At 36.3% G+C, this 17,793-nt stretch overlaps 2 protein-coding genes across 2 annotated transcripts in view; both read left to right on the top strand.

Moving 5' to 3' along the window:
* Positions 1-3,810, top strand: part of LOC121423700 — a 36,589-nt gene extending 32,779 nt beyond the window's left edge. The window contains exons 9-12 of the mRNA XM_041619127.1: positions 41-139; positions 819-1,211; positions 1,682-1,780; positions 3,212-3,810. Coding sequence (XP_041475061.1) covers positions 41-139; positions 819-1,211; positions 1,682-1,780; positions 3,212-3,618 — 998 coding nt within the window. The 3' untranslated portion in view covers positions 3,619-3,810. The remainder of the gene's footprint in view (positions 1-40; positions 140-818; positions 1,212-1,681; positions 1,781-3,211) is intronic.
* Positions 3,811-4,472: 662 nt separating this feature from the next.
* Positions 4,473-17,793, top strand: part of LOC121423781 — a 55,852-nt gene continuing 42,531 nt past the window's right edge. Inside the window, exons 1-3 of the mRNA XM_041619270.1 lie at positions 4,473-4,565; positions 5,954-6,301; positions 7,580-7,681. Of these exons, the coding sequence (XP_041475204.1) occupies positions 4,556-4,565; positions 5,954-6,301; positions 7,580-7,681 (460 nt within the window). The 5' untranslated portion in view covers positions 4,473-4,555. The remainder of the gene's footprint in view (positions 4,566-5,953; positions 6,302-7,579; positions 7,682-17,793) is intronic.

The following is a 17,793-nucleotide window of genomic DNA, read 5'->3' as shown; positions in this document are numbered from 1 at the left end:
GAGTAACTGTTCATTTTTTTTCTGTGTCATCTTTTCATAGCTTTATATAGATGTTCGATTTCTGACAAATTTGTTCCAACATCGGCCCTTTGCGATGGATTTTACCACTGTGATCATTTTGAGGATGAATTAGCGTGCAGTAAGTATATAAATAATGATTCAGTACTGTTCCCCCAATGATGGTTCACCGGCACTAACGTGAACATGTCCTGTAATATTTTGAAACATAGGGAAGACAAAGCCTTAACTTTATGGATGGCTGGGCCCTGTCTTTCAAAGAGTTACGAATGATTCGGTCAACCTCAATTATATGGAAATCCGTTAATGTCATAATCTTGTAATGTCCTTTTGTAAACTAAGAGAAGCAACTAAATTTTCAAGAAAACTATGAATGTATAAATGAATATACATATCGAAAAATATTTTGAGCAAAACGCATTTCAGTTGTTGACGTTGCTGGCTTTCCACAGTGGTTCGGATCAATTGTAACTCTTTTTAAGACAGGGCGCTGATGTGCGCTTCATACCATTCCAAACACACTTCCAATAAGGGGCATTTCTTAGCTTGGACGAATACTTTGAACAAGTCCAAAATTTTCAAGTGGAAAGCTTGTACATTGTCAATAACTTGAAGGCAGATTGCCCTCAACACGGTTATCTTGCCGAGCTTGAACAACGAGGCTCCACCTTTTGCTTGATGGCCCTTTTAGAGTTTACAATTGGCAGTATGATCTGAGTCCCCCATGGGTACAATCCTCGATCCAATCTGAGAATATATAGCGGATCATTGATTGGAAATTATCTATTTCTTAACAATAGATCACTCAGCAAGGTTTTTAGCCTCTGGCCAGTCTACTTTCATCACCCCTTATTTCGTGGACAGCGGGCATTTTGGTATATCTGTTCTAAGCACAAACGCGACTGCAATATTTCGACTCGAGTTCCAAGAGGATCATCGTCAAAACAGTGAGGAAACAATACTAATAGGAACCGGAAATGACGTCAAATCGGCCATTAGAACATTCCATGGACATACTCCATACCATCATGATATATACCTAGGATCAAATGTGATTTGGATTGCTATTGTTGGTCATAAGGACTACAACTACTACGGGAACTATTATGACTCTTATGAGGGTTACGACTCATATGACTATAGTTATGACAATAGTGACATCAATCTCAAGGTCACTGCAATTGACAGGTCCAGTAAGTATATTTATGTTTATTTATTTTTGCCATTAAAAATTATGAAAATTATTATATGATCAGGTGGTTTGCGTAATTCCATGAAATCTTCTTATTCTAAAACAATCTGGAAAAAATGTCCGAAATGTTACACAGTGTACTTCATCCTGGTCCTGGTTCAAGTTTTCTTAACCATTGGTGACCATGATTGGCATAGATGATATTCCGGTCACATCCATAATGTTCTTATTTAAATAATAAAAAAGCAAATGGGTACTGGCAGGAAGTAATTCCTCAAAAAAGCTGTGAGCATCGAAATCTGTAGACTAGCTTAGCCGGGATAATATAGGAGCGCCTTAAGCACCTAACAAGGTGGAACGTGCGCTATAAAAATCTTATATTAGTACTATATATAATACGGGAAAATATATGTATTCGTAAGTAATCCTGGATGTGATTTCTATTTTTGTGTGTATTTACATTCACAACAGATCTACAGGAATGCGGAATGACTGGCCTGTCTTTCTCAAGTAATGACCGATGCGATGAAGTATTTACGTGTCCAGACTTTGCCGATGAAGAAGAGTGCAGTGAGATTTTCTTTCTTTTTTCATTTTGAAGATGTCGGAACTACTTGACTGTCCACAAATAATTGATAATGCGGGATTTTTGGGCCCTTCTATATGCGACCATTCTAACTGCTCGCTCCGTCATATCAGACTGAAATAAAACACTTGCCAAAATGTATTATGTTGAAAACTTCAGAGATAAAATGTTCGAAGTAAAATCTTAAAGAGGTAAAATTGAGTGGCAGAAATGTCTGAAGAGAGGTGTCCGGAAAGACCGAATGAATACTTGATATAAATGTGTAAGGGAGGAAACGTCAGATTTTGAAAATGACAGACCGAGGGGGAGAAGAGGTTAAAAAAAAACCTCCGACCACATTTACCTATTAAAAATGTTGGGCAACATACTGTCCACACAACAATTGGTTAAAACTTTATCAAATTCTGGGTAGTTTTAACCAATAATGTGTGCTTTGGGTGAAAACTACACAATATTGGTTGAAACTACCCAGAGTTGGATATATCTTTAACCAATTGTGTGGACATTATGTTGCCCAATATTTGAAGAGTGTAACAATCTCACATCTAACTTAACCGTTTACTTCTGACAGGTTTACAACTGCACTTTTACCTCATTAGAACTTAACCTCTAAAAAATCTTACGTATTTACCCCTACCTCCACAATCTTAGCCCTGACCAATTTTACTTGTGATATTTTACTCTTTTGATATTTAGAACCTTATTCATTTTTACAACTTATAGATAATTGTAATTGTTGAACTTGTAACAGGTTATGACTAAACAAATATCTTATCTGACAGCAAAATCGGTCTATTTGGAAATACTAAGGTATCTCTCATATGTTTCTTTCAATAGATGTGGTATTAGAATAATTTTATAATTCACTAATTTTACCGATATTCAATCCGCAAATTTCATTAGGTATATGAATTATTCCCGGTACTTATTTGATACTATAAAGATAATAGTCCTGTGTAATGTCTCCAACGAATTCTTCTATGCTCTCATTAATAACGTAATATGCTGTTATTAGCTGCGTTTCCGTTTCCCTCGAAGATCTTTTAACATCAGCCATCATCACTTCCTTACTTTAATTTCATTTGTTTGATTTAGAACAAATGGTAAATATGTAATCCAATAAGATGTAAAAATAATATTCATTTCTTTCTATTTCGGGAATACACCCCATTAATTTATCATCATTGTTATGAATATTTTTACTTTTATAATATCAAAATCTCCATGCTGATGTTTATTATTGTATTACGATAATTATCATCACCAATGGTAGTAGTATCGCTATTATTATTGATATCATTGTCATTGTCAATACTAATTATCGGTAATAGTATTGCGATTATTATCACTGTTTTGATATTAGGGCCTATTATTATCGTTGATAGTATTGTGTTTATTCTTCTCATATTCAACAGGTCATCCATCCATTTTTCTCCTTGAAAACGAAAGTTACACAATAGCCTTTTCCGATATCAAAGCAGAGTCCTACAATGTATCACTTTTCATGGCAAATGCTTCAAATGGATTTCGAATAAGGTTTTTGGATATCTACCTTGATTGCTATAATTACTATAGTTATAGAGAATGCGACGATATCATTCAGATAGGCACCGGATATGGTAATGCTAACAGCCGATCGATCGTGAAAACGCTTCGTGCTTTTACTTCTTCCGAGGACGATGTTCATGTGGATTCCAGTGAGATGTGGATATCAATCAGCGGTATTTGGAGATATGGCTCAAACTACTTTTACAGCCATGGCGAGATTGAAGTGGGCACTGTCAGAATGAATAGTACGTATCGGAGGTTTAATAAGCATTGACAATTGGCAAATTTCACAAGAAAAACTGAACAGTCAAAGTCAATGAATATTTTGTTTTACGATATTCTTTTCACTATTTCAGGATTGTAATATATTACACATCAGCTATGAAAAGATTTACATGATATAAGAATTGTAGAAGGGGAGGGGGCTACAAAAACAAGGGCTAGAATTTAGGAAATAAATAATTGTTCACATATGACAATAGAAGGATAGTTGAATACAGAACGAGCGATGATGGAACTTGAAGTTAACCCCAATTTAACTGGACTATTGCAGACCAGGCTTTTACGGGGTGGGGGGGGGGGGGTTGATCTCCCTTAAGATGTCGGCCGTAGATTGTGCGTTTGCAGCGAAGACATGCAAGTGTGTACTGCCGGATATAGAATTTAAGACTGTATTGTTAAATTTTCAAACAATTTTTTGTATATCTTTAAAATAGATAATTGAATATTTTCATAAACGTCTGTGCATTGAACTTACTTTGAATAGTCAGTGGAATGCGAATTTTTCTAGCAATTTTTGGAAAACTTGGGCTTACAAATTATTGCGTAACTTCAAATCGCTCAAGATTTGAAAGTAAAAAGACAGTGAACGGTACGGTCAAAAGATACGGCGCGGTAGCATAGTAACAAAATTATTCGAGGGGGGGATGTGGGTTCAGATTAATCCCCCAGTTAATAAGGCTTGAAGACAAAGAAGGGAATCGAAATGTGAAAGGGAAACATACCTAGAAATACAGAAAAATTTGAAAATGTTCGATTTCTTATCTAAAGTATTCTAGTAATGTCGCCAGCAATTGTGTTTATGAAAATGTTTGTAATTGACCTATATCAATTTTTACATAGGTCTGAGTTCCTGTGCCCACACGAATCTGGTGATTTCTCAAGAAGATATCTGTGACGGATTTTATCAATGCGATGATTATTCGGATGAAATGTCTTGCGGTAAGTATTCAAGAAATACTGATTGCTATAAGAAAACAAATTAATATTCATTATGGTCATTCTTATGCATGTTATTGTAACCATCGTTATTGTTCTTAATATATTTACTATTATTAGCATTAGTGCTGATGTCGTTATCATTCTTATCCCCCTTTTTTCTTAAAGGAGAATGAAACCATTGGAACAAGATAGCTTGGGTTAAAACAGAAAAATCAAAGAAACAGATCAACGAAAGTTTGAGAAAAATCGGACAAATAATGAGAAAGTTATGAGCATCTGAATATTGCAATCACTAATGCTATGGAGATAGCAAATTGGCAATGCGACATAGATGTGTGATGTCACTTGTGAACAACTCTCCCCATTACTTTAGTATATATTTCACTTGAATTGCCTCTTTTATCACATCTATCCATAGATCATGTGTTCTTTCTACATGAGGGCATGTAATACATATTTTTTTACGAATACATCATGGATATACTGACTATAAACATAATTATTAACGAAATATATTATTCATATGCCATGTTTGTGGTGAATGTTGTATTTTGATATTCAAAATGGCTGCCAAAGGCCCTAAAAGTATAATGCACAATGAGAAATGGGAGAAAGGAAATCACAAGAGTGAGCGCTAAAATGCATATATATGTGATAAATTAATTGGATACTGTCTAAAAACGTATTTTCTAACGAAATATATCATTCGGGTTTCAAGTTTGTGTTAAAAACTGTATTTCGACTTTCAAAATGGCCGCCATCGACATTAACTGTAAATCAGTTTTCCCTATTTGTATTGTACATGATAGTGTATACAATGGCCTATGGTGGCCATTTTGAATATCAGGAAAATAAATATTTCGTCAAAAATTATTTTTTAAGATTGTAGTTCACTCCTGCCATACAATTTCATGCATTTCACAGCCATTGTGTGGACAATTTTATGAGTTTCATGAGTAATTTGCACATTTTGGCGGCCATATAGGATTTTGCCAATTTGTGGAAAATGCTCAAGGTTACACGAGTGGCATCATCCAGATTCATAATCAGCACCCTCGAATTGACGAGAAACCATCAAAAAATATTGTATATATAAAAAACAAGGTTTGGTCAATTTTCTATGGGGCCTATCCTGGACTATTTGTCGAATCAAAAGATTATCTGATGCTCTTCACTTTTTGCCTACCCTCATACATTGTATTCCGGGGGGGCATTCAAATTATTTTTTTGATGGGGGTGTGCCTCACGAAACCCTCAATGGGGGTCAAGGAAATCACCGGGATTGTTATCCCCATAATGTTAATGTAAAAATATACATAATCTGATAATGTTATCTAGTTATTTTTCCCCAAGTAGTGACTGATGTTGTTTTTGTTCGTATTTTAAAGATCATGCAGACGTAGTTTTGGATGAAGGAGAATCGTTTGGCATAAAGATTGTAAATGCTGCACGTAGATCATATAATACTACGATACTTCGTACAAATTCAACATTGGGATTCCGAGTGCATTTCAGTTCCTCCGAATACTGGGATGGGTACGGAGCTCGTATTGCAATTGGTACACAGACCAACTCAAGTCCAATCTATCAATGGTCCTCGACCAGTAACTACCATTATTTCTACAATGACTATGATGTGTATGTGACGACGAATGAAATATGGACTGCAATCGTTGGTGGTGTTCATCATGCGTATGGGTCTATGGAATTCAATGTCACTTCGGTTGATATACCAGGTAAGTAGTGTATCATTCTAGAATCCTTATAATAATGATGATCATTATAAGGTATTTTAGTTTTGCATATATCCAACTCGTTGAGCACTCAAGGTGCTCATATACATTACCCCGACTAAGCTACTAGGTTACCGATACCGATGTTCACACAGCTTTTTAGGAAATTGTCCGCTGGTACCCTTTTCACCTCACCTTGGTTCAGTGAAGGATTGATTTCTTACAGCAATGAAACTGTAAGCTTTTCATAAAGATTTCCTTATTTGTGGTCTTTCACGTCCTTTTCGTTGATAGAAATCATTATTCGCATTAAATTTTATCTCATATTTATTTCATAAAGATTTCCTTATTTGTGGTCTTTCACGTCCTTTTCGATGATAGAAATTATTATTCGCATTAAATTTACCTCTCAATGCAAAAAATATATTTGGGCTCATTAGTCATTTACTTTTAAATTTAGTTTTAAAAAGACTATTTGCACTCTGAACACGGCACGCACACCCCTGCTTTCCAGGATGCAAACTATATTTATTCAAAGTTCTTTCAAATAGATGCAATGATAGCAATAAAAAGTGTGGTCATCACGTCTTTTCGTTAAGCAGTGATTAAAGCACAACAAAAGCCATATTTAATTTTGAATCCTCCACAATTGATTACGACTAATCCAGTTCAAGTTTGATAATTTAACCGTCTTTGTACATTTGCCATCAACATGAATTGACAAGTTGTATGATGTGTTAAATGGTGTACAATTTTAATGACCCAATTTTGGTATACAGTGAAAATAACGATGATGAGGATGGTAATAATGGCATATTTACTCAGGGTAGCCCCCGCAGTTCTGAAAATTGTTCTCCCAGCGGGCCCTGCTACTATCAGGATTATTATTACCCGGCTAAGCTAGGATACCGTTTCAGGTGCACACAGCTTTTTGAGGAATTATTCCTGCCGGTACCCATTTACCTCATTTGGGTTGAGTGCAACACAGTGTGGATAAATTTCTTGATGAAGGAAAACACACCATAGCTAGGATTTGAACCCACGACCCCCTGTTTGAAAGGCGAGAGTCACCACATTGAATTGCAAAATGTTTTTAAGGGTCGTGTGTGGTTGGGTGTGGGTGTGTGAGAGAGAGAGCTCATACACATTGTTGCTTGTAGTTTCATCAATAGCCTACCTGGCGGATGTATTAGAAAAAAAAAATCTAGGTCTGTAGAAAACAACGACGTTAAGTGATTTATTGATTTTAATGTCTCAATCAATCTTTTTCTCTCAAATCAGACTTGTATACCTGCCCGGGAAATCCCCATATCGGAATTCCTCATAGTAGACTGTGTGATGGAAGGTATGACTGCAGCAATTATGAAGATGAATTGTCATGCAGTAAGTTCATACTTTTTTGTAGGATTTCGTTAGTATAATATCTGTATAGTGGTGTTACAAATTTAGTGAACCCCACCAGGAAATGAACATATTTTAAAATGTAGATTGTTCTGCCATGTTTTAGAAATTTAATTGTTAATATCTTGGTCACATTTGTTCTACGGCGGCCGTACGGCGAGTTGAGAACGGCCGTTTTAACATGTAGGTGGTTTGAATAAAAATGAATAAAACGACTGTTTTCGACTCGCCGTACGGCCGCTGTAGAACAAATGTGACCAAGGTATATGTCGGGTGATAAAATATAAGAGTCAATCTAGGTTCTTTAAACATTGTATTGTTGTCTACGTGCAACACTCGGCATGAATGTGTGCATTTTGTGGTGGGGTTGACTATCTTTTGGGCACAAATGTACATGTATATGTACACATCTGTGAGCATATCGTTGACGTTATGTGTATTTCATATTGATAACACGTTTAACCTTTGAAAACAAAGTTTCCCAAATTGAATGAAATACATCAAATTAGATAAAGGTATATTTTCTCAGAATGCCATGCTTGTGTGAGAACTGTCCAATATTGAAACATTCACAGAAATCGGTTTGCGCCAGTGACATTTACACAAAAGTTCCACTTCTTAAGGTTAATTACTTGAAAATCGTATCTTGCAGACTTGTTTTTAGTATTTATACCAATCAAAGTATTGATGATACACATTGTAAAAAAAAAGGAATTTAATGTCGTTTTTGTAGGACTTATTTCAATTTGGTTGTTGTGACTTGCATGACGTGACACTATGAAGATTCCTGACCTTAACTGTTATTAGTCTGTTATTTCCTCAGAAGAAACTCGCCAGATTGTGATAACATTTTTGGAGAGTATTTTGAAATATAGGGAACTATTATGTTATTATTTTTAAATATTCATAAACGCCTGATTTTTAGTTTTGATTCGATTGCCATTTAAAAATGAAAGTCACGTGACACAAGAGTGTGACTCTCGTGACAAGTATCGTTTGGGACCACTGGTGGATCCAGGGGAAGGGAGGAGTGACCCCCCCCCCCCCTTTTGAGAATCCAAAATTAGTTTGATAATTTAAATGGTAAGTAGTGAGTGGTATTGGCACGTGTCAGGAAAAGGTGACGTCACCTTAGAAATAAGATTCAACGCATCGCATGCACTTACTAAATGCAGACGCGCAGGGGTTACACTGGCTAATGTGCATTGCCATCAGTCGACATTCTCCCCATTCAATTAACATGCTATAAGGTCTTTGGATTTACACTCCAAAAATCGACTGTTATATTGTACAATACAACTTTTTGAAGGGAGGTCAAGTGGTACCTACTTAGCCAATCACAGCTCGTATTTCACTCTCTCTCTCTCTCTCTATATATATATATTTATTCATATATATATATATATATATATATATATATCTTAAAGTTTCACGTATTGGCTTCTCTAATAGACAAGTAACAAAATATGCTGAAGATAAAAGGTAATGCGTTCAATGCCAATATAGTTTTTATTTACTCAAATTTTCGACGGACCTCCGTCTTCTTCAGGAGTATATACAAACTATATACTCCTGACAATATATATATATATATATATATATATATATATATATATATATATATATATATATATATATATATATTGTTATATAAAGTGCCGGCCGCGGGAAACGTAACAGTGCCCCCTAGGGTGAGCGCGGTATCCCGTAGCGGACATGTGAGGGAAGCGGACGAGGAAGACGCCCGCGTCCGCTCCCCTAGGACATGAGTGCCCTAGGGGAGCGCCCGAGGGAAGTGCCCGCGGCCATCCTAGGGTAGGATGTTCGGCCGTGCATTCTTGGTCGAAAGAAGAGGTCTGATTTGACACATTCGTTCAAGACTGCATGTGATTTTTTTATTTCATATTAAGCATAAGTTTTCGATCATTTATCGTGGATAAAATCTGTTATGAAAATTACAAAATTTGAGTTGATAACTGGGATTTTAGGCTTTTTCACCGAATGACTTATTGTGTTCGATTACACACTGGCACCAGCGTAAAGGGTCCTTTCCTTTGAATATTCTTCCCGTGGTGTCCGTAATTTCATTCACTGACATGGTTAGTCGTAATCATAAATGAGTTTCTGACAAAGGAGCAGGTATTTGTCGATGTTGACCCTACATTCCAGAGTTGGTCGTCCTAGAACTATTTACTCTATTCTTTCCCTGCATGGTCATCCTTTTTTTTTATATATACCCTGACATCCCTTTCAGGCGGGAATCTACGAAATGTAGATAAAAGGGAGAAGAAAACAAAATGAAAGAAAAAGGCGAAAAGGAAGGGATTGATTGAAGACGAGAAGGAAAGATATAAGGGAAATAGAAAAAGTGAGAGAAGGGGAAAGGGGAGAAAGAGAAAATAGAGGGAGGGGGGGGGGGCGAAGAGGAGAAAGAGGGAGAGGGGGTAAAGAAAAGAAATAAGGAAAGGGTGAAATGGAGAAGAAAACAGAGGGGATGAAAAAAGGGAAGGTGAGACAGAAAGAAAAGAGGGAAAAGGAGAAAAGGAAAATAGATTGAAAATCGAAGGGGAGAAAAAGAGACAAAGGAAGAAAAGGAAGAAGGACAGCATGAGAAAGAGAGAAGAATAAGGAGGGGGAAATTAAATCAAAGGAAGAAGGGAGACATGATAAAATGGAGTAAAAAAGCGGAGGGAAGAGAAAGAAGGGTGCAGGGAAAGGTAAGAAGTACAGGGGACAAAAGAAGTGGGACTTAAGAATAAGTAGAGGAAAAGAGAGAAAACGGGATTTTTGGGGGAAATTGTCCAGTTTTTCATGTCAGAAAATACTTTAGTAACTCGCATCTGCCCACTTATACGCTGATGACAAGTATTTAACATTCTTGCGCTCAATCTTGTAATTACTTTCTCTCTCCACGCTCACAATTTCCTGCTCTCGTTGCATCAATTAAAAACTTGTCCCGAATTAACAACCGCTCATTCAACAAAGAAGAAGAAAGAAAAATGAAAGAAAAAGACCAAAAGGAAAAAAGGAAGGGATGGAGGGAAAATCAAAAGGAAAATAGAAAAAGTGAGAGAAGGTGAAAGGGGAGAAAGAGAAAATAGAGGGGGCTTATTGTTTGATGGTAATATGGATACCCTATAGTCCTGCAGTACTTAGTTATAAAACTTGTTTTACTCAGTAATGCTCACGCGTGATGATTAAATGGATTTTCGACTATATAGAGGTGAACCGGGACGGGGCTTTCATTCTTTAACTTGGCTGGACTAACTCATTTGTTCCCCGAAAAGAATTGTTAGGTTTGATAGTTAGCGTTTGCGTGAGCACCCACCGAAACTCTTAACAAAAGAAAAGAATGGTTTGTATAGCTCCATTCTTGCTTTGTCGGCAAGTGATAATTAACTCGTAAGTACCCATTCCACACACTACGTCATAGTAGCTTTCGAAAACACATTGTTTTACTTGGGTTTGTGTTTAAACATTACAGCTAAATGTTCTAGAATTTTTTTTAATAGATATATTATGTAAATAGCTTTCGTTGCCTTGCTTTGAAGCGCATTGAGCATCCAATCAAGATGGAAAGTGCGCTTTACAAATGTCATGTATTATTTTTAGATGCCATATAAAACTGAATTCTGTATTATACCAAGTTGTGACTTGGTTCTGTCATTTCCAATTCATATATACAAAATATATTTCGAAAGAAAATTTTGCTTTACTGAAATAAAATAAATATTTTTTTATAACTTTAATTGATGTCCGACTTATCTATCAATATAAAACCGCAGTTCGTAAATATGATAGTTTTAATCTTTACTTCGACGTCAACTATTCGTGTTATTATCATCATGTAGGTGTATCAGGGATGTTAATATTCGTTTTAATCCTATCTATAATTTTGAATAAAATTGCGCGAAATATATGCATTGTTCTCATCATGAAGCTGGAACCCCTCTTCATTTTCTCATCCTCTTCCTTCTTCTCCTTTATTATTTTCACCACTTCCATCTCTTCTAAATTCGAATATCTACCAATGTAACTTAAAAACCGCAATAGAGAGCAGGTAATGTAATCAGATGTTTTAGCAAAGAGATAAATCTGTTCCATTTGTTACATTGAGGTAAATTTATACTTTTATAGGGTTAGGGTTTTAGAGACCCGATTTGAACGGAATTGAACCGAAATGAAAAGAATATCCTCATTTATTATTGTTAACGCATCAACAAATTAATCCCCCCCCCCCCATTACTATGAACATCCTGTCATAAATTGGGAAGCGGATGTGATCAAAGAAGATCAAAGGTGTTGGCGGGGAGCAAGACTCTCTCAGACTGCTGACAATAACAAGAGAATCAAATAAAAAAATCGATGAGCACAACCAGTTTTGCTGGTGTTCGCTTTTTGCACGTCTACTTTGTATGATCTTGGTCATACTAGTATTAGTTTTCACGTACCTTTCATTCCCTTTATTAGGGTTTTATCAACCATGTCAACGAATTGACGATCCCAATATTGACCGCACGTTTGTTTTAACATAACGAGAATTCGCAAATGCCCTTGATAATTCTGTTTTATTTTAAGTTTGTCATTAATGTTTGTTAACATTCACTTTAATAACTTGTCAAGTTTGATTTACAAAAAAAATCAAGTCTGCTTATTAATGTTTTTAATCTATTTTAATTCTTTGTTGTTGTTGTTGATATGCCTTTCTTTCTTCTTTCCTAATTCCACCCTGTGCACCCCGTTAAAACTCAAGGAAGAATGTTTCAAATGTTTTCTAGTTCTTACACTGTTCATAAGGAGATGGGATTAGGTGTATAGTTCACGCTGAAGGGAGAGGAATGGGTACGTATGGAGAAAAAAACTTTTATCCCAAAAGGTAGAGAATTGATCTCCATTACATTAAATCACAATTGTGTCCTATTTTTTTTAAACACAAGTTTGTATGATACATGCATATCTCCCACGTAAGGCGTAAGGAAAAAAGTTTACCTAATGCATTAAATTAGATTGATTAGATTCACTGCGGTAAATGAAAAATAATAAATTAGATGTTCCAGCCAGGGTGACCATATTTCACAAAATTAAATACGGGACGATCGACAAAGCACTATGTACCATCGGATCGACCAAGCCAGGCCAAAAAAATCAACAAAAAAGCTACCGTTAGACTTGTTAACAAAATATATTAAGAAAGGAGAAGCGGAAGAAAGAAAAGAGAAAATATGAGGAAACAATAAATGAAATGAGAGGAAAGAAAAAACAAGGAAAAATTAAAATAAAAAAGTTTGAATAAAAAGATGAAAGAAAGAATAAAAGACAGATAACGGTTTCCGTCATTACTTGAAATTAATAAAGAAAGAAAGAATTAAAATAAAGGAAGGGAAGATGAATACATGTGTGAAAAGAAAAAAACATAAGGAGAGACAAGAGAAAAGTAAGAAAAATTGAGGAAAAGAGAAAGAAAGAAAGGAAGAATTCCTTCATTATTTGAAAGAAACAAAGACAGAAGAAAAACAGGAAAGAAGCAAGGAAGGAAGAAAGGGAAAGAAGGAATAAGGGAAAAGAATTGAAAGGGAAAACAGAAATTAAAGAATGAAAGAAAAGAAAACAAATAACATCTAAAAACAAATCTAAATAGGGAAAAGCCGACAATAGATTGCTACACAATAGCCAGCCTGCAGTGAAAAAAACAGTAGGATTAACTATGTTATTGACATGTTGATTCACTGAGGCCATTCAAGAATGTTTTAGAAATGTAGAATGCTCCAGAAAAATGGGCAGAATTTTCTGAATGACAAAATGTAGACAATTCTAGAACCTTCCATAATAGCGAATACTAGAAGCCTCTAGAATAGCGAATACTAGAAGGATCTAGAATAGTTGAAATGTGTATATATAAGGTGGCAGTTTCTTCAAGGATCATCATATGATACCAGATCGCTTTATCAGATCAGATCAGAACTCAGAGTTTCACGCCAGACTTTATGTCAGAGCAGAGTTTATTTCCTCCTGGATTATTTATCTTCTGTGGAATTATTTGCACGCCATCAATGAACTGCTTGCAGTTATTTGAAGAGAGGAATTCTCAGTTCTCATCGAGATCATCAACCTGTTTAATGAACGCTTTTCAACCCATGGATTGCTGAAATTGACTGTTAATCATCATCAACATCGTCTTCACGGACATTCCAACTCGATACAGTGACTCTTGTTATTCATCATGCTTCAACATCAGTTTCATCATCGCCATAATTGCGAACTTTCATTTATCCCACTAACTTGGATTATTACTTGGATATATCATCACCACTTCACAATTTTACCTTCGAGCACTTCAAGAGATGTACATGTAAGAGCAATATATATTTATGTTTTATTAGTTTTTGAGTGTTATATTTCTGTAATAAAAAAAGGAAATTAAATCTAAATTTCAAATTATTTCATCGTTATTTGTTGCAGTATCGTAACAAATAATTGGGGGGCTTGTCCGGGAAATGAAAGCCAATTTGTACAAGAAGCCAATTTGAAACTAAAACCAGTTTTCGGGAAACGAAAGCCAATTTCAGACGATAGTCAATTTGAAACAAAAGCAAATTTGAATTGAAAACATTTTGGAAATTTTTGAAAAGTTCTAGAAAATCTGTACTGTGTTATTTCTTGCTTGTATTTCTGTATATTCCGCCATGGCTACATTTGAGGTTGAAGAATTGGTTACACTTCGTAATTCCGAAGGTTCGTAATTCCGAAACACGTAAATTGCCTATACCTCGATGTTCGTTAATCTGAAAACTTAAAAGGGTTCGTTAATCTGAACATTTGCGGCGTTATTCCGAAGGTTCGATAATCAGAAAACAAAGTAAGGATCGATGTTCCGAAGGTTCGTTAATCCGAAAACGAAATAAGGTTCGTTGTTCCAAAGGCTCGTTAGTCCGAAAACGAAATAAGGTTTGTTAATCATTACAATTTCGGACTAAGAACCTTCGGAATTACAAACCTCATTTCGTTTTTGGACTAACAAACCTTCGGAATTACGAACTTTCGAATATATGAACCTTCGGAATAACGAAGCTTCGGAATTACGAATGTATGCGGAAGAATTTCTTGCAATGACAGAATTGTCATATGATCATTTGAAGTCACTGAATAAAGATGATTTGATAACAGTTTGTGATCATTTGGGTGTATCTCTAGCCCCAGGTTTAAAGAAGGCAGAGATAATTGACTTGTTAGCTAGTCACATGAAGCTTACAGAGGAGTCTGAAACTTCTATCAATATTCAGATGATACTTAGATCCAACTAGCAAAAATTGAATTGGAGAAAGAGAAAATCAGAGAAAACATTGAAATGGAGAAAATGAGATTGGAGTACCAGTTTAAATTAAAGAAATGGAGCTAGCTCATGCAAATACTAACTCCGCTAAAGATAAATCTCCCCACGGCTTTGATGTGGTGAAAAACATTCGCCTTGTGCCAAGATTTGATGAAGAGGGAGTTGATACATATTTTGTGTCATTTGAAAAAGTGGCCAAGAGACTGAATTGGCCCGAGGAATACTGGACTCTTCTCCTCCAAAGTGTTTTTGTTGGAAAGGCTGCAAAAGTCTATTCTTCGCTCTCTGAAACGCAATCATGTGACTATGCTACAGTGAAATAAACAATTATCAATGCATTATGAGTTGGTACCAGAAGCGTACAGACATAAATTTAGGAACATGCAAAGACAATCAGGCCAGACGTATGTTGAATTTGCTAGGGAACAAGAGATGATGTTCGATAAGTGGTATAGATCACTGAAAGTTGACAAAGATTTTGTTCACCTTAGGGAAGTTGTCCTCCTAGAAGAATTCAAAAAGAGTCTTCCTTTTGGCATTAAATCTCACTTAGATGACCATAGAGTTACTGAAGTCAGTAAAGCAGCCATAGTAGCTGATGAATTTTAGGTCACTCATTTCAAGAATTATTAGAAAAAGAAAGGTAAAGGGTCATTGAATCTCACAATAGACCTAGTGAGGGAAAATATGCAAGCAAGGACAAAGACACTAACAAGAATCAGGCTAGTGGGGCCACAGAATCAACCAAAAGGTCTGAGAGTCGTAGTTCCAAAATTTGTACTCATTGTCATAAACCGGGACATTTGAAAGAATCATGTTGGAAATTGGTTGGAATGCCAACCAAAGTTAAGAAAGACATGGGTTTTGTCAAGCAAACAAGTGTTCCCTCGATGGAGTTTGTTCCATCAGAGCCCAATCAAGATGTTGAGAGTGTTTCTCTGCTATTTGCTGATAAAGTCAAGCAGGTTGATGAAAGCTTTAGAAGCTTTTTGTATGATGGTGAAAAATCCCCTTGTTTGGCTGGTGCTGCTGGTAGGTCAGTGGTGATCCTTAGGGATACAGGGGCTGCACAGTCCCTGATGGTGCCAGGGGATTTGGCTCTTCCTCCCGAGAGATCAGAGAATGCCACAGTCTTAATTCAAGGTATTGGCCCAAATTTCATGTCGGTTTCTTTTGCATAAGGTCGACTTAAGGTGTGACCTAGTTAGTGGTCCTCATCAGACCCTGAAGACCATGAGGGCTTATTGTGAAGACTATCCCGATGACCGGGATAAAGGGATATCATTCCTACTGTTTGCAACTAGGGATTTCCCTAATGAGTCCACAGGTTCTAGTCCATTTGAATTGGTCTATGGTCATGAGGTTAGGGGTCCCCTAAAGCTTATCAAAGAGAGGTTTATGGTTCAGGATGATGATGTAAACCTTCTAGACTATGTGTCAAAGTTTAGAGAAAGTCTCAAAAGCTTGTAATGTGGCTAAGGAAACTTGAACGAGTCGCAGGGAAAAATGAAAGCTCACGCTGACAAAAATGCAAAAGAACGAAGTTTCAAGCTTTGAGACAAAGTGTTAGTGTTGTTGCCTTTGCAAGGTGAGCCCTTGGAAGCTCGGTTTAGTGGTCCCTACATAGTCAAAAAGAAACTGAATGATGTCAACTATGTGATCAGTACCCCTGATCGAAGAAAGTCTCAAAGAGTTTGTCATGTAAACATGTTGAAAGAATATTTTGAGCGAGAGGCTAGTCAGCCAATAGGTATAACACAGGTTAAAGAAGAAAAACATGTAGATGTACATAAAGAAGAATGCTATGAAAAGACAGATAATGAAATGTCTTATACATGTACAGATATATCTAAGAACGAACCATGTGGTGTAAAGTTGTCTAACTCAGAGATGTTAGGAAATATGAATGAGGCATTAAAACACCTGCCTGAAGATCAGACAGGTATATATACCTGTCTGATATATCGGGCCAGATATATCTGGCCTGTTAAGAGACTATGAAAATGTGTGTAAAGACAAACCAGGTCGTACACCTTTAACTGTACATGATGTAGACGTAGGTGATGTAAGACCTATCAAACAGAATTCTTATAGGCTCAATCCAAGCAAGTTAGAAAGGTGAATAAGGAAATACAGTTTATGTTAGAAAATGACATAATCGAACCGAGTCAAAGTAGTTGGAGTTCCCCAATTGTAATGGTTCTAAAGCCAGGCGGCTCTCAGAGATTTTGCATTGATTACCGAAAGGTAAATGCAGTAACTAAGACTGACTCGTATCCAATTCCTAGGTTAGAAGATTGTATTGATAGGGTTTGAAATTCTGCCTACATCACAAAGATAGACTTGCTTAAAGGATATTGGCAAGTGCCACTGACTGACCGAGCCAAAGAGATATCAGCCTTTGTTACACCTGAAGGCTTATTTCAATGCAAAGTCATGCCTTTTGGAATGAAAAATGCACCAGCAACCTTCCAAAGGTTAACAAATCAAGTGATTGCCGGACTTGACAATTGTTTCGTATACATAGACGACATCCTAGTATACAGTGATACTTGGAATGATCATCTGGATCATTTGCGAGCACTGTTTGACAGGCTGGACAAAGCCAATCTAGTAGTGAATCTGATGAAGAGTGAATTTGCCAAGGCAAAGGTCACATATCTTGGTCATGTGGTTGGTCAAGGGCAAGTGCTACCAAGAGAAGCCAAGATACAAGCTATCTTAGACTTCCCAATTCCAACAACTAAGAAAGAATTGTCCTCTG

This window comes from Lytechinus variegatus, chromosome 11 (assembly GCF_018143015.1).
Source record: "Lytechinus variegatus isolate NC3 chromosome 11, Lvar_3.0, whole genome shotgun sequence".
NCBI lineage: Eukaryota > Metazoa > Echinodermata > Echinoidea > Temnopleuroida > Toxopneustidae > Lytechinus > Lytechinus variegatus.
The sequence above is the reverse complement of the archived record's forward strand: the minus strand, read 5'-3'. Positions and strand labels throughout refer to the sequence as shown.